General features: G+C 52.6%; 4 protein-coding genes across 5 annotated transcripts; 2 read left to right on the plus strand and 2 right to left on the minus strand.

The window, feature by feature from the left end:
• The first annotated feature begins 123 nt into the window (after nt 1-123).
• On the plus strand, nt 124-3,418 carry CCDC84 (coiled-coil domain containing 84). Its single transcript, XM_027699422.1, has 11 exons — nt 124-437; nt 527-692; nt 776-838; nt 1,001-1,065; nt 1,218-1,323; nt 1,663-1,693; nt 2,088-2,171; nt 2,385-2,517; nt 2,989-3,084; nt 3,141-3,185; nt 3,259-3,418. The coding sequence occupies exons 1-9, from the start codon at nt 148-150 to the stop codon at nt 3,029-3,031; spliced, it is 981 nt and encodes a 326-aa protein (XP_027555223.1). The 5' UTR covers nt 124-147; the 3' UTR covers nt 3,032-3,084; nt 3,141-3,185; nt 3,259-3,418.
• Nucleotides 3,419-3,732: 314 nt separating this feature from the next.
• On the minus strand, nt 3,733-5,661 carry RPS25 (ribosomal protein S25). The gene is made up of 5 exons (XM_027699423.1): nt 5,549-5,661; nt 5,295-5,390; nt 4,723-4,906; nt 4,228-4,326; nt 3,733-3,815 (listed from the first exon to the last, which is right to left on the minus strand). Exons 1-4 carry the CDS (start codon nt 5,549-5,551, stop codon nt 4,232-4,234), a joined length of 378 nt encoding a protein of 125 aa, XP_027555224.1. The 5' UTR covers nt 5,552-5,661; the 3' UTR covers nt 3,733-3,815; nt 4,228-4,231.
• Nucleotides 5,644-7,459, plus strand: TRAPPC4 (trafficking protein particle complex 4). Its single transcript, XM_027699421.1, has 5 exons — nt 5,644-5,860; nt 5,972-6,146; nt 6,227-6,330; nt 6,425-6,551; nt 6,979-7,459. The coding sequence occupies exons 1-5, from the start codon at nt 5,686-5,688 to the stop codon at nt 7,055-7,057; spliced, it is 660 nt and encodes a 219-aa protein (XP_027555222.1). The 5' UTR covers nt 5,644-5,685; the 3' UTR covers nt 7,058-7,459.
• Nucleotides 7,460-7,568: 109 nt separating this feature from the next.
• SLC37A4 (solute carrier family 37 member 4) lies at nt 7,569-15,165 on the minus strand. 2 transcript variants are annotated; one of them, XM_027699419.1, is made up of 9 exons: nt 14,958-15,165; nt 14,636-14,868; nt 13,072-13,315; nt 11,660-11,818; nt 11,206-11,291; nt 10,827-10,940; nt 10,499-10,564; nt 9,313-9,451; nt 7,569-9,027 (listed from the first exon to the last, which is right to left on the minus strand). In XM_027699419.1, the coding sequence occupies exons 1-9, from the start codon at nt 15,103-15,105 to the stop codon at nt 8,861-8,863; spliced, it is 1,356 nt and encodes a 451-aa protein (XP_027555220.1). In that variant the 5' UTR covers nt 15,106-15,165; the 3' UTR covers nt 7,569-8,860. The 2 variants fall into 2 exon arrangements, with proteins under 2 accessions (XP_027555220.1, XP_027555221.1); XM_027699420.1 differs by lacking the exon at nt 10,499-10,564.
• Nucleotides 15,166-15,230: the final 65 nt, after the last annotated feature.

The raw sequence follows: 15,230 nt of genomic DNA on the forward strand, positions 1-15,230 counted from the left end.
GCAGCGCTGGATGGCAGCGCTGGATGGCAGCGCTGGATGGCAGCGCTGGATGGCAGCGCTGGATGGCAGCGCTGAGGCGCTGAGGCGGCCCCGCTGCGCTCCGAGGGGGCGGCTCTGCCGCCGCGCCTGCGCCCGCGGCCCCGCGCCATGGCCGTGCACTACTGCGGGCTGTGCCGCCGCACGGCCTTCACGGGCCGCCGGCACCGCTACAGCGCGGGGCACCGCCGCCGCCTGCGGGACGCGCTGCTCCGGCTGCAGGAGGCGGTGGCGGCGGCGCGGGCGGCGGCGGCCGATGTGGGCTCGGCCGTGCGGCCCTACGACCCGGCGGAGCACGACGGGCGCGTCTGGTGCCCGTGTTGCGGGCGCGGCGTGCGGCGGGACGGGCGGCGCGGGGGGCTGGCGCTGCCGCAGGCCGGGCTGCTGCGGCACCTGGCCGGGTGCGTGGGCAGGGACCGGGCGGGTTGGCGCTGCCGCAGGCCGGGCTGGTGCGGCACGGCCGGCGCTGACGGTGTCCCGGTTCCCGCAGGCCCGAGCACCGGCGGGAGACGGCGCGGTTCTGGCGGGAGAACCGGGCGGAGGCGGCGCTGCGGGAGCGGTGCCTGGTGCCGGCCGAGGAGTACGAGCAGTTCGCGCGGGCGCTGGAGCGGGCGCTGGCCGAGCACCAGCGGCGGGAGGAGGAGCGGATCCGCCAGGTACCGCCTGCCGCCCCCCGCAGCGGCCCCGGTCCCTTCCCCCGCAGCCACCCGGCCCCGCCTCACCCGCGCTCTCCCCGCAGATGGCGGCCGACATCCGGGAGGCCGAGCGCCGGCAGCGGGAGACGGTGCAGGCCGCGCTCCAGGTCGGTGAGCTGTATCCTGCCCTGGCTGCGCCCCGGCGGGGACCGGGCATCGCACCGCGTGCCCTTACTGGAACCGGGTGCGCTCGGGATGGGCTGAGGCAGCCGGGTGGGGGCTTTGCTCAGTACCAGAAATACTGTTCTTTTTTCCTGAATCGCACTCAGCTTCAAACAGAGGCAGAACGTTGTGCAGGACCTTCTGTCTGCAGCCCCCCCGCAGGACCTGAACGGTGAGCACTGCTTCCCTTAGCGGCGGCTGACGTGTTCTTACTCAAAGCACCCGATGAGGCCGCGGCAGCTGCCAGAGTTGACGCTGTTGTCACCAGGATCTTATAATCCTTGGCAAATTTTTGTCTACAGTAAGCACTGGCCTCTATTCCAGGGACACCTCTCACGATGCAGAGCAGCCCGGCCTGAGTGGGATGCAGACAGGACCTGACTTATCCTGGATGGAAGCAGGAGAGGCTCTGACCTTCATTGGCCACCAGGTAAGGGTGACTGGCGAGACTTCAGTTTGACTGCAGTTCTCCTACAGCATGTGTCACAAAGCAGAACAAGGAGTGCAGTCCCTGTCACGGAAAAAACAGCTTTGTGGATTTGGGCAGGCAGCTTGTCCAGTTTCAGTTATCCACTCTTAACTTTCATTAAGTAAACGTTCACTAATATGCCCTGAAAAAAAAATGCTCCTAAGAGAAAGTAGAGAACAGCCTCCCTCTGTCTTTCTGTAACAGAACGTGTTTCTGGAAGGGAAGGCACACAACACCCTTCTGTTCAAAGATACTCTTAAACATCAGATTCTCATTAGCATTTTATGTTTCTTTTAACAGGAAACAGAAGGAAAAGGAAACGTCCACACAGGTAATCGCACCTGCATCACAACTCAATGGGTTGCTACCTCTTGGCTTGCATATTTAACAGGGATAACTTAAAGCAGTTTTGAAGCAGTTGCAGCATAACCAGGAGGTGCTCACTCTCCTGGCAATATTTGACATACTAGAGGAGAAGAAAACACTTCTGTGTAATGAAAATTCTGTTAGTACTGCTGCTGTGGGAAGTGTAAGATTTAGGGTGTGATCTGCTGTGGCCTTAACCGAGGAAACCAGCTCCTTTTTCTTACGACACCCAGACTTGACTTTTCCTTTGCCACTTGCTTGGTAGGGTGAGCAGAGGGATGGGGGAAGAGGGGATGCTTTTCCCTATGTCAGTTTAGGATAACTTCAGTGGCTAAATAAGTGTTCCCTGTGACTTCTAGGAGCAAAACCTCCATGGCTAACAGAAGAAGAGGATGGACCCAAACAAGAGATTGGACCTTCCTATGAGGAATTTCTCAGACAAAGTGAGCAGCTTGCACACCTTTCAGTTAACCTTACAGTCACTTTACCAAACTAGAGAACTAAAAGCAATTTGACTGAAAAACTTTTGCTGACCAAAACATTTGGGGCTTTGAGCAACCTGGTCTAAGGAAAGGTGTCCCCATCCATGCTACATGATCGTCCAGTTCCCTTCCAACCCAAACCACTCTACAATTCTATGATTTCTTTTTTTTCAGAGGAGAAGCAGAAGCTGAAAAAGCTCCCGGTGGAACGTGTTGGTGCCAACTTTGACCATACCTCTCAGACAAGTGACAGCTGGCTTCCTTCCTTTGGGCGGGTTTGGAATCACGGGAGGAGGTGGCAATCCAGGTGAGCTTCAGGGCAACACAGGTAGATGCCAAGTGGAGGGTTTGTGGTTTCTGTCCATGCAAGCTACTCCTGGAGCAGGCTCTGTGGTAGCAGCAAGCATAAGATGTCTTGTCGCTTGAGTTACGTCAGGCAGTGCTCAGTCCAGGCAGTGTCACTCTTGCCCTGAAGCAGCAAACGTGTGGCTTGCGAGGTGAAGCATGGTCATGGCTGTAGAGGCTGCACACATGAAGGCACCTGCCTCATTTTGCTTGGCTCACCTTTCAGACCCAGCTACTGTTCCACTGGCACCTTTTAATGTGCCAGAACTGTGTCAGCTACTTGGAGAGCCTGCTACTGCCCACTGACATAATAAAAATACTGAGTGAACTCCCATGCTAAAACACTGTGCACAGCACTGTCTTACTTGTTCGAGGCAGTGTTCATTCTCTCTCTCTAAAGGCTGCTGCAATCTGACTTTATGCTCTCTTTCAGGCATCAATTTAGAACTGAATCAGGGGAAAAGAAGAAAAGGTGATCAGATGAAAAACACCAAAGATGCAGCTCTGTTGTGGAAAGCTGGACTGTAGGTAGCTGCAGTTTTATTGGTGCTGCTGCCAAGTTTAAGGTCATGTTTAATATACACTTAGCTGTGCTTGGTCCCCTGAAGGCAAGGTGACCTCAGCACTGTTACTGAGAGCTCCACTGTAAGGACATGCAGTGTCCATCTGGGCATCCACTTATGAAGTCTGAAGCTACACAAACACATGTCCTGCCAGCAAGGACAGGCTACTGCAGATGCTGTATCTTTATTATCAGAAAGCCTATTTTATACAACAAGTGCTGCCAGTGGCCTACACTGACATGGAGCATGACATCCCATTAATGAATTTTTTGAGAAATAAAGGGGTTTTTTTAAAATGTCCCTGTGTTTGTAGACCAACTGAAACTCATTTCAAATGCAGGGTTCGCTGTGCAGGCAACTAATGCCAGGTGCCAGATGTTTTCATTCCGATTTACATTGCTTTCCTTAATTCTAACATTCCTTGTTTCATGTGGTTTAATACAATTGGCTGCTGTAGGTGATCAAAAGTTCCTTCCCTTTTTGCAATATAAAAGCACGTTCACAGTACACTTGTAACTGTGTGTAAAGGCAAAACTGGCTGGTAGAGGACGACAGCCATGACTGGTACCAGAATCCATTATTAATAATGCATCAGTAATGAAACATACACATTCTTGGAAAAGCAAGAAAAATTATATCAGTAATTTTATTACGTGCATCTACATATGACCCATTGTCGATAAGGTCACTGGAGAACCTGCAAAGCAAGAAGTCCCAAATCAGAAAACAGGTCAAAGCAGGGTAGCACAATGCAAACAGTCTGACAGCTTTGTTCCAGCAGGAACACGTGGCCAGGGTGCCCTGCAATAGCAGGGAGGACATGTATCCACTGCCCTGCAGCTCACATTCCCTCATCTGATGGGCACAGGGACAGAATCACAAATTGCTCTTTAATTCTGGAGAACTGATGTTTCCGGTAACGTCCCCCCAGAATGTCACTCGGAATGCAAACAATATACTCTCGAGTGTCTGGAAGAACAGCCCCCCCAGCCACGCAAGAGCTGCCCCCTACACAGCATGTAACCATCTGTTAGCTTGGACAGCACAACCCAGCTCTGTCTGCTAGCTCTGACAGCACAACTCAGCTCCTCCTCAGTGCCCAGCCTCACCTCCCTATGCATCCTCCCCTGCGGCAGGCGCATCTCCACCTTTCGTGTTTCGGGTGTAGATCACTTGGGCGCGGTGCTTGGAAACCAGTTTGATCAAACCTACGAAAAAGAAGGAAATTATGTGAGCATGCATGTACTGACAGATGCCAAGGATGTTGTGCTCCCTCCTAGAGAGGCAGTACAACGTGCAAGATGAAATACCAGAGCGTAGCAGCTTATACAAGGCTTTCATCCTGATCTGGCAGCAGTTACGTCACAGCCTGTCCTTCTGGGAGCACTTTCTTAGTACAGCAATGCCACTGCATGCAGCAGAACTGCTGCTCCATACTTTGGAGCACTTCTGAAACACAAGCTAAGGCAGTGGCTCCCCAAAACCATGTCAATTTGCACATGGAGCAGTTCAGATGCTGCAGGAAACCTGCTAAATGAGCAAGGAAAAGAAAATAGCCAAGTCTGCAGAAGCAGTTTTCTGTTCTTCCAGTTTTGAGTGCTCACCTTTGCTCAGCAGCTCCTGGAGGGCAGCCCGAGCCAAGGAGCCTCGAATCTTGAGCCTCTCTGAGACAACTGCAGGTGTGATGAGCTTGTAGTTGGGCACTTCTTTGCACAGTTTGTCATAAGTGGCCTTGTCAAACAGGACAAGGTTGTTCAACTTGTCTCTGACTTTCCCCTTAGACCACTTCTACTTGGAAAGAGAAAGAAAACAATGCCCCATAAGCCATCTTCTAAACAAGAACAAGAGATCGAGTTTAAGGATGCCCCAAGAACTGCACCATCAAATGTTTCCATATCATATTAAACTACTAATGAGATGCACAAAATGGCCTTTGTAAACGAAATGTTTTGTACACGAAAATTTTGCAAATAATACCTACAGTATCTGCAAATAAAAGGACTACAGCCTTCTGCTACTCGGTTTCAACACCGTTATGTCCAACTTGTTGGCAGATGAAGAGATTGCTCCTCTAACAACGCGATGCCCCCGTCCGGCCATCACCCGCGCTCAAGGCCCGGCCACGCCGCCCGCGGCCCCGCCCGCTCCCCGAGCCCTCGGCCCCGCCGGCTCCCACCTTCTTCTTGGCTTTGCCGCCGGACTTATTGACCGGGTCCTTGTCCTTCTTGGCGGACTTGCCCGCGTCCTTCTTCTTCTTGTCGTCTTTGGGCGGCTGCGAGGAAGGGAGAAGGGTGGGGGGTGAGCGGCGGGGCGCGGGGCCGCCCCCCGGGAAGCCCCACACGGGTTCCCGCCCTGCTCAGGGAGCCGCCGGTGCCGCTCGAGGGGTCCCGGCCCGTCCCGCCGCCCGCACCCCGGCCCGGCCCGGCTCACCATGGCGCGGGCACGGCTGCTCCGCAAGATGTCGGCGAGAAAGGAAGGGCCCGGCGTGCGGCGGGGGCGGGCCCCGGGCGGGCCGCGCGTCACTGCCGGGGCGGGCGGGCGGGCGGTGCCACTGCCGGGGCAGGGCCATGGCGATCTTCAGCGTCTACGTGGTGAACAAGGCGGGCGGCCTCATCTACCAGCTGGACCACTACGCGCCCCGCGCCGACACCGAGAAGACGTTCAGCTTCCCGCTCGACCTCGTCCTGCGCCCGCACGACGAGCGCGTCGTCGTCGCCTTCGGGCAGCGCGACGGCATCCGCGGTGCGGCGGGCGGGGAGGGCCGGCCAGGCCGGGCTGAGTGAGTGAGTGAGTGAGTGACAGATTGACTGAGTGACTGACAGACTGACCGATGCCGCCGCGCTGTCCCCGCAGTGGGTCACGCCGTACTCGCCATCAACGGCGCCGAGGTCAACGGGCGCTTCACGGCGGACGGGAAGGACGTGCTGGAATTCCTGGGCAACCCCGCCAACTACCCGGTGTCCATCCGCTTCGGCCGCCACCGCCTCTCCTCCAACGAGAAGCTCATGCTGGCCTCCATGTTCCACTCGTGAGTCAGGATGGGCCGCGAGGGGACGAGGATGCCACGGGCAGGGGTGGTGAGGGGTGCTGAAGGTCCTGTCCCCACAGGCTGTTCGCCATCGGATCACAGCTGTCCCCCGAGGTTGGGAGCTCCGGGATCGAGATGCTGGAGACTGACACCTTCAAACTGCACTGCTTCCAGACACTGACAGGTACAGTCCGGCCCCAGGCACCCAGCACCACTCTGCTGTGCCAGGGCTGTCACTGTGCTTGGCCTTCCTTATGCTCCTGGCATTATGGCTCTAGGGATCAAATTCATGGTTCTTGCTGACCCGAGACAGACGGGGATAGATGCTCTTCTCCGCAAAATCTATGAGATTTACTCTGACTTCGCTTTGAAGAATCCTTTCTACTCCCTGGAGATGCCAATCAGGTAAGGAAAAGCCCACTTTTAGTAACCTGGCTGCAACCCCTCATTCCTTTCTGCCTGGGCAGTAACAAATGCAGACAGCCCTTAAGTGAAGTAGCAAAGCAGACCCAAAGGCTGAGGGAAGGGGAAGCCACAGCACAGTGCTGCAGGGACAGGACGCTGACCTGAGCTCTTTCCGGCGCTGTTCTGCTGGGGAAGTGGGAGGTGCACTTCCTTGGCAGTCACCCTGCTGTCCTAACTTAACACTCAGGCCTATACAAAGAGCTTTAATCTTAATTAAGGACCAAGCCAAAGCTCAGCAACAGCAAGTTGTGTCATAACTTCCCAGATCTCTCCTTGAAGGATGCAGAGCCAAAGGATGTGGAGATCCTATCTTTCTTAGCTTGGTCCCTAGGTAAAGTCATCCCTTTTGCTTTTCTGACTGTTTCAGGTGTGAGTTGTTTGATCAGAACTTGAAACTTGCTCTGGAGGTGGCAGAGAAAGCTGGACCTTTCGGACCTGGGTCATAGAAAAAACCTTGCCTGTTGCCCAGACTCCTTACTCTTGAAGAGTGGGGCCTCTCTCTTCCCTGGCTGGTCTCTCACAGAGCTCTCCCCTCCACAGCAGAGACTGCACATCCCCAAAACATGCTTCATTATCTCCCAGGATACCATTTTATCACCTTTGTTGTGAAACTTACCTTAAACAGATTTCTTAGCACTGTTTACGTTGGGCCACAGGGGCTTATTCTGCTGTTGCAGCTCCACTGCACTCGGGTGAAGGAGGATGCTGGTCCATGGCCTTACCAAACTCAGTGGTTTTCTTTCCTGTCATAATTGTACATATGTATTTTTCCTGTATAGCTCTAACTTATGGTCTTGCAGAGAGTTTCTATACAGAAGTAATAAGTGTTCATTAACAAGGTGAATGGCTGTTTGCTTTCTGTTGGCGGGTACATTTGTGCCAGTGGCACCTCAAGAGGATAAATGAGTTTTGGTGGTTTTGCTTGCGTCATTCTCCTTAAGAAAACCGGGGCCCTTGTGACACTGCTCCATTTTTATTTCACAGATAGAAGATCATATAATTAAGTACAAAATTTAATTTACTTCCATTGTTTTAATTAAGGCTGACTAACTACTCTTGCAACCAAGCTGTTCAGCAAAGTACCTGCATGCAGGTTCTTCGCAAGTTGAACTTGCCTCTTTCAGGACCCTAAAGCAGTAAATCCTTTTGGGGAAAAACAAGAATACACAACAAAATCTCAGTTAAAAACCTGAGTGTACTTATTGCAGAGTGCTGGGTCTGACTGCTCAAGGCTGTCCACAGTGGCTCTGCTAAGGCTGACTTGGAGGCAACGTAAGCCACCGCCCGCTGCCACGAGAGATGCAGCTCTTGCCCAAAACCACCCTAGATTACACACCTTGTACTGAAAAAAAAAATGCCAATGCTACAAATAGAGGTTATCACAAAACCCAGCTGCAGAAATTGTAGGTTGGCGGTGGCTACTGTTGCAATTCCTGCAGCTGGGGCAGTTTTCCTGGCTGATTTGCAGAGCACTCGCTACGAGCTGACTTGGCAGCAGCTGCCTCCCCTGCAAATCATTAACACTGAACACAGACATCACACCAGGCAGGAGCAGTTCACTAGGAGCTTCTTTAAATGCCACGAATTCCCTGGAAACGAATTCCCTGGAAACGTGCCTGTTCCTAAGTGCTGTGGAGAGCTCTGCCACAACACATCCTGCCATTCGCTTCTCCACAGCAACACTCCCCAGTACAGCTAAAGCCTCACTGCTGTCAGAGCAGTCACAATTCCTGCTCTGCCACTGTCCTGGGGCCGAGTGCACACGGAGCTCACACCAAGTGACCTGGGACAGCTGCGCTTACGGCAGCTGGAGCGGGTGCACACAGGTGGCAAAGGCTCAGTTCAGGGGCCCCTGAGCAGCGAAGCTGAACTGATGAATGTCTCAGTTCATGGATGAGACAAACAGTAATGACAAAACTAAAGGTAAGCGCACCTGAAGCTGGTCATTTCAGACCATTTGTAGTGGGGAAGCTCAGGCTGCAGAGCCTGCTCACTTCATCAGCAGTGCTGTGAGAAAGAGGTACGGTAAAATCATTGCAAATGTAAACTAGGTGAATTGTCACATCTCGAGGGAAAAAGTGATCAGTAGCAGGAACCTTGTGCCCTCAGGCACCTGACAGTGGTTGAGAAGCTGAGACATTTTTATCTAGGTTGCAGCAATAGGTAAACTCACTCCTAGGCTAGTTAAACAAAAAATGAGCATCATTCACGTCAGCGTGGGAACATCCTTTTCACCGAGCAGCTTATCCTCAGTCAGCCTTCTTGGGAATCCGGCCCATCTTGGTGCGGATGTTCCGCAGGAGGAAGAAAGCCACTGTGCTACAAATACAGGTGATTTCGGCTACCCAGAAGGCTGTGGCCCAGCTGTAGTGCTTAGCAATTGTACTGAATGGCAATCCAGCCAGGAAACCCCCAACTGCAAGGAAAAACAAACAGAAAGCTAGCAATGCTTGTGTGCACCAATTTTATCTGCCAATACTTGCTTTTGCATGTACAAACATTCCTAAGGCCTGGTTTGAACTTAAAGCCCAACGCAAAACCTGTTGGGCACAGCAGGAAGCATCCCTGGGGCTCCCAGCTCCATTATCTCTGCACCTTAGGTGACCTCCCATGATCAGTAACTTGGCAACCAGGGGCTAGACCATGCACCAAAAACGTGCAAGTGTTTTGTTTGTTTTTCGGGGAAATGGGTGTAACTCACCGTTGGCCATGAGGGCCACTATGGCATGGGAGGTGCCGCACAGGTTGGCAGGGGCACTTTCGTTGGCTATGACCCCAAACAGGGCAATCGGCCCATATGAGGAGAACCCAAACACGGCTCCCAGAGTCAGGATCCACAGCTGTCAAAATAAGTTAAGATAAGAAACAGGATCTGTGCACCTCACCACTGTCAGCCAGCAGCTGCTGACAATTCTCAGATCACAGTACCAGGGAGTTCTGACATGTTTGGACTGACACCAGCTCCCTGGCCTGCAGCCAAAAGAGCTCAAGCCTGTACAGACCCCACATACATGCAGCCCAGCTGCATCTCCACCACTCCGTCTGTGGCCAGTGCAAGCTCTCCTCCCTCCCACAGCTCTGCCCCCACACCGTGTAACACATCCTGTGCTGATTTGCGAGAAAGAAACAGAACATCAAAGAGAGACAGGCAGTGAGCCTGTGAAAGCACAGGAGAGAGCTGTGAATCAGGTTGCTTTCATAAATAATTCTGGAGACACCAACTGACAGCTTTTCTCAGTTTAGATGCATGCTACTAATCAGAGCATCTTTATTTGTGAGACACCTCTCTCTGATAACCTCTATGCTACTAAACTGAGAACCAAAAAAGCCAAAAACAACCCAACAGTCTGAACTTCAGTGTTAGCTTATGCTCTAAGAAACCTTAATGGTTTCTGGCCCAAAATTATCAGTCTCTTGTTTGCACAACAAAGGGTAAGTAACACCCCTACATTACAGTATGCTTTTTGAACTGTAAAAAACATTTCAAAAAGCCCAGAAGGAAGTAAGTGCCATCTTATCTTCCAGATATAAAACAGAAATGACGAATTAGGAAAATGCTTGCCAGAAACTAAGCAGGAATACATCTGCCGGAGCAGAATCATTCTTCCTGATCTCACCCACAAGACCCCTTAACTGGCTATATTTTACCTAACAAACAGAAGTCCTCAGAATCTTCTTTATAAGAACTTTAAAGATTTGTATTTAGACTTTTAAAGTCAGCGTAATCAAATTATTTTAAGAAAAGGTTTCTTTTACCAAACTTACAGTAATCTCTTCTCAGTGCCCTGGTTCTAAGTTCTGAGGTGCTAACCAACCTCCCAGGATAGCAGTAAGGCAGACCAGGGAAAGAAGAAACAGGTAGAGGGAGAAAAAATGCAAGCAGAAACCTCATGTTCTTTTAGGCCTGTAAGATCAGCTAGAGGCTGCAAGGGTACAGTCCAGAAGTGGGTTTCCTGAAGAAGAAATAAAAAAGGAAAGGAGAAAAGAAGTTTAATTTATTTAGCAATCATGAGGGCAGATGCAAAAACAGCTGGTAAGGCAGGCTGCCCACGCCAAGCAGGAGCAGCCCAAGCCAGGTTAAGTCAGTGCTTCTCTGTAGCACAAACAAAGAAACCCTTGGGAAGGGTGAAGAAAACAGTCACGCTCCCTGTCATCAAACCTCCCCATTCAAGGGCTATCCCTACAACTGATGGCCAGCTGCTGCACGGGGATTACCTTGGGAGAGTTGCCTGTGACTGTGACCCGAAAGAGAAACATGGACACACACATCCCAGCCATCATGGAAAGCAGCAGTGCATGCCGAGGATTCCCGTAGCTTGACAGACCCACCTGTAACACAGGAAGGAAAGCTGAGAGTGAGAAATTGGAGGGACCTCCTTCCTTTTATACTTGTAGTGACTAACATCATCCATACAGTCCAGTCAGAAACACGGATGGCACATCAGCAGCACACCATGCACACGGCAGAACTGGGTACAGGCCTGTTTCTCAGTCGTACCCACAGGGATGCCACCCTGCCCAAGCCCCTTAGTGAAGCAGCTCAGATTGATGCTGTGTTACCTGCCCAGCACACCTGAAGGTGCACATTACTTACTCTTGCTACTGCTCTGTCAGACAGGTATCCAGCAGCAATGCTTCCCACCAGGCCCCCGATCTCCAAGGCACTCATGTAGGAACTGCCTAGAATGCAGGTAAAGTAAAGAACAGCCCATCAGATTTGGTATAAACGGCAAAGCTGCTGTGGACATCAGACCAGCCCCACTGTTGTCAGCTCACAGTGAGCTTGAGCAGCTCTGTTGGACACAACCCTCTGGCTCATCCTTGTTCAGGAATGTCTGTCTGCCATCCCAGGAGGGTCCTGGCACGAGGGGCTTTGTGCACACAGTAACTACATCACTGAGTTATTTAAACACCTGCGTGTATCTAAGCAGACAACTAGAAGGTAGGCAAACAAGTCCCTCAGGTGGAGAGGCGTCTGTCCTTCTGTACCCAGGCAAGCTCTGGGCAACACCTCCCAGACAGCAGCAAAATGCAGCTTTGCATCTTACCCACAAGCATGGACTGTCCCCTCTCCTGGATCAGGAAGAGCTGTCCCCAATCAGTACAGCACGTTTTCACTCCAAAAACGACCAGGTAGCCTGTCGAGAGCACCCAGAGGTATGGCGAGAGCAGCAGCTCTGTCAAGGTGCTGTTGTCACTGGAGGAACCTGCAGGAAGGTCGGGAGGAGCATTACCACAGCTCGAGCACAGCTGCTGAACCACACAGACAGATCTGCAGGCAGGACCCATGCACGAGAACATCCCCACTCAGGGAGATATTCACAGCTGCTGCTTTACCTCCCCTTGTTCTGGTGATTTCAGAATCTTTTCTGTCATTTTATGCCACATTCATTAAAGATTTGAAAAGAATAATCAAAACACAACTCCCAGGAATTTTCTGTATTGTGGTTGCCAATAAACCTCTTACAAAGGTTGTTAAAAAATTTATCAGCTTCTCCAGATTCTCTGGGAGAGTTTTTAAGCTGTGCCTGTGAAAGCCACTGCACAGACCCAAAAAAAGATGCTGACTTTCAGGTGCTACCTTGATTTTTGCATCAGTCTTCCAGAACACCAACAAACCTGCTCTCTCCAGAGAACACTCCAGGGAAGCAATATTCTTTTCTTATGCAAAAGGGTCAAGTCTGGCAGCACAGGCATCATGGGGCAGTGTGGCACATAAGCTGAGTTTCCACTGGCCTTTAAAATACAACAGCAATCTTGTGTTGCAATTCCCCTCTACCTGTTCTGCTTTCAGAGAATCACCACACTCAGTGTTCTGAGCAAACATTTACTAACTAGATGTCCTAGGTTAGGACAGAAACACTGAGCAGAGTCCACTGTGAGCCAGGGGTCAAGAGAACCCATGGGGGGGTGAGGGGAGAATCACGTGCCCCTGCCAGTGCAGACGAGCAGAAGGTCAGGCTTAAGGAAGCATTCCCTGCTGTTGTGTTTTCCTCTCTCCAGCACTCCACTAAGACTGTGCTCACAATCTGAGAGCACAAGGCCCCAAGAAAACCAGGGCACTGGCAGCAGGAAGACATGACTCACGGGGGGAGAGCCAGCCGTGAGCTTCTCACTGACACACAGGTGGCTGCTGGCAGGCTGAGGAGCAGGGCTAAGAGAGATCAGGCTCTTTGCCCGCTCTGCGACAGTCTCAGGAGCCCTCACACCATTCCCTTCCCACAGGATCAAACTGGCCCTTGGTTTATACAGTTTGTAACTTCAACACAGCAGCTCAACAGTTACGAGAATAAAACTGCCAAAATCAACCCCTTAACGCGTGACTGCCAAGCTGTGATTTCAGGAATTGGGAAGGATGGGGGTCTCTGTACACTGAGAGCCACACACCTGTGCCAGAATAGACAGAAGGCACCGCACCTTTTCCCATGGCTGCCTGTCACATGCAAAGTCACATGCTCACCTTTCTTCCCTTTCTTGGCTCCTTGTTCAATGTTGGGCAGCCCAACATCCGACGGCTCGTTTTTAATCAGGACAAGGCAAACAAAAGAGACAACCACGCAGGTGAAGCCAGAGAAGGACAAAGTCATGCGCCAATCGTAGTTCATAGACACGAGAGCAGCGACAATGGGGCCTAAGCCTCCAGCCAAGTTCATGCTTGTAGACAGGATTGCCCACCAAGTCCCAAACTGGGAAGGCTCAAACCACTGTGCAACAACAAGAAAAACAGCGTGAGGTGTAAGAGAGTGACAGCACACCTGAAAATCCTCCCTTGAGGCCCATGCTGTGGGGTTGGAGCAATTCAGACACTGATCTACAAAAGCAGGTAGAGGGAGCACCCACACTTCACTACTTTAGTCATGCAGGGAACTCCAAACATTACTCAAGTGTCAGCCTAAGAGCCTGACAGGTGCTCACACTGTGAGCCAGCTCAGACTCACTTCCATTTACAGATCATGAAACTGAGACGTGGGCCAGGAGAGGCAAATTTAAGAGCATGTGGTTCTGCGTACTCACTTGCTAGGAACTGTGTAGTCCTGGAGAGGTCTGCTGGCTCCAGACCATGGATGGATATACAGAGAGTCACGGGGTAACTTTAGGACTCGCTGTTGCATTAAGTATCAGGCATAATGGGCTCTGTGTTGCAACAAGTACTGGGAGCCAGAACCACTTGGGTCATTCTTGTCAGCAGGAAAATGTCTGAGAGCTACATTCATGAATGTCTTCAGGAAATACCATGGCTGATGTTTCTGTTATTTGGGACCTTCTTTTCCGTGCATGCAACCATCCTGAACAGCCCTTTTCTCGTCCCTTAGGTGAGGCTGGGTGCCTGGCAGAAGGGCAAGGCAGTTGTTCATCTCTCCCCCGCCCCATTCCGCAAGTACGTGCAGTACATGCATTCCTGGATTTTATATCTTCCATGAGGGATCAGCACAAAGCTAACCAACCTCCTTTCCTTCTGTTTCCTTCCTCCTTTCCTATCTGTTCCCTTAAGTCTGTCACAAAGCCCAAGTACGCAGAGCTTAGAGAGTCACCTCACACTGTTACCTCACTCCATGTTACCCGGTTTTATACCTGAACAGCCTGTGGTTTGGAATTCCTGAGTTGCCCAAGCGTGCAGATGGAACTCTGCTCATTGCCCCCTCCCCTGCAGCAAACCACCGCAGCAGCAGATGAGCAGTCCTCTGTGTCCACGCTTAAAATATTTAATTCCAACAAAGTCCATCTCTACAGGGCAGAACTCTGCTACCAGGGGATGTTACTCACCAAACACAATCAGAGTCAAGGCACATATGGGCAGGGACTACAGACTGGATCTTTGCTATAATAAGCAGATCCCTGTGCACAGAAACTTGTTCCACAGGCAGCAGAAAGTACAGGTAGTACTTCTGACCTCCTCGGCTAGAAGGGAGCAGGAAGAGGTGCAAGTTCCTCTGGATTCAGAGCAAGCATGGCCTTCACAGTCCTGCTGCCAGGACAGGTCAGGAGAGCGGTGACAAGTTTCCTCCCCCTTTCCCCACACTCACCTTCCGCAGGATCTTCCCGCACGGTGGCCAGCCCAGCCCCTGGGCCAGGCCGTTGAGGAACCAGAGCCCGGCGAAGGCCGTGACGGTGGAACTCCAGGAGAAGACCACGTTGACCAAGCCCACCATGAGGAGGCCGGAGGAGAAGAGCCAGCGGGCGCTCATCTGGTCCGAGAGGACGCCGCTGATGAACTTGCTGATGGCGTAGGCTGCGGACTGGCTGCTGGTGATGAGACCTGCGGCGGGCAGAGCCCGGGGGGCGCCTCAGCCCGCGGCACGGCCCCCCGGGGCCGGCGGGGCGGCGGGGGCCGGGACCGGCACTCACCCAGATCGTCCTTCCCCAGCGGCACCTCGGCCATGACAGCGGGCATGACGAACGAGAAGGTTTTGCGGTTGAAGTAGTACAGCGTGTACCCCACGAACATGGCCGCGAAGATCACGGCCCGGTACCGCCCGTACCCGCCGGCCGCCATCGCGCCGCGCTCCCCGCGCTCCCCGCGGGCACGGACCGGAGCGCGGAGCCGGGCACGGACCGGCCCCGCCCCGCGGAAGTCCCGCCCCGCCCCGCCCCGCCCGCAGCTCCCGGCACAGACGGCAC

The sequence above is a fragment of the Neopelma chrysocephalum genome, unplaced genomic scaffold (assembly GCF_003984885.1).
Source record: "Neopelma chrysocephalum unplaced genomic scaffold, ASM398488v2 Primary Assembly neopelma1_138, whole genome shotgun sequence".
NCBI classification, from domain to species: Eukaryota; Metazoa; Chordata; class Aves; order Passeriformes; family Pipridae; genus Neopelma; species Neopelma chrysocephalum.

What these genes read in the sequence shown, in the direction of transcription:
- CCDC84 (XM_027699422.1), top strand. Translation starts at nt 148, where the DNA reads ATGGCCGTGCACTACTGCGGGCTGTGCCGCCGCACGGCCTTCACGGGC. An exon ending in CCCCCCGCAGGACCTGAACG is followed by an intron (nt 1,066 to 1,217) that starts GTGAGCACTGCT and finishes CCTCTATTCCAG; the next exon opens with GGACACCTCTCACGATGCAG. An exon ending in TGAGGAATTTCTCAGACAAA is followed by an intron (nt 2,172 to 2,384) that starts GTGAGCAGCTTG and finishes CTTTTTTTTCAG; the next exon opens with AGGAGAAGCAGAAGCTGAAA.
- RPS25 (XM_027699423.1), bottom strand. An exon ending in GCGGCAAAGCCAAGAAGAAG is followed by an intron (nt 4,907 to 5,294) that starts GTGGGAGCCGGC and finishes CTTTCCAAGTAG; the next exon opens with AAGTGGTCTAAGGGGAAAGT. An exon ending in CCAGGAGCTGCTGAGCAAAG is followed by an intron (nt 4,327 to 4,722) that starts GTGAGCACTCAA and finishes TCTTTTTCGTAG; the next exon opens with GTTTGATCAAACTGGTTTCC.
- TRAPPC4 (XM_027699421.1), top strand. Translation starts at nt 5,686, where the DNA reads ATGGCGATCTTCAGCGTCTACGTGGTGAACAAGGCGGGCGGCCTCATC. An exon ending in CTGCTTCCAGACACTGACAG is followed by an intron (nt 6,331 to 6,424) that starts GTACAGTCCGGC and finishes TTATGGCTCTAG; the next exon opens with GGATCAAATTCATGGTTCTT. An exon ending in TCCCTGGAGATGCCAATCAG is followed by an intron (nt 6,552 to 6,978) that starts GTAAGGAAAAGC and finishes TGACTGTTTCAG; the next exon opens with GTGTGAGTTGTTTGATCAGA.
- SLC37A4 (XM_027699419.1), bottom strand. Translation starts at nt 15,105, where the DNA reads ATGGCGGCCGGCGGGTACGGGCGGTACCGGGCCGTGATCTTCGCGGCC. An exon ending in TCACAGGCAACTCTCCCAAG is followed by an intron (nt 10,565 to 10,826) that starts GTAATCCCCGTG and finishes TTTCTTCTTCAG; the next exon opens with GAAACCCACTTCTGGACTGT. An exon ending in AGTGGCCCTCATGGCCAACG is followed by an intron (nt 9,028 to 9,312) that starts GTGAGTTACACC and finishes TTTTCCTTGCAG; the next exon opens with TTGGGGGTTTCCTGGCTGGA.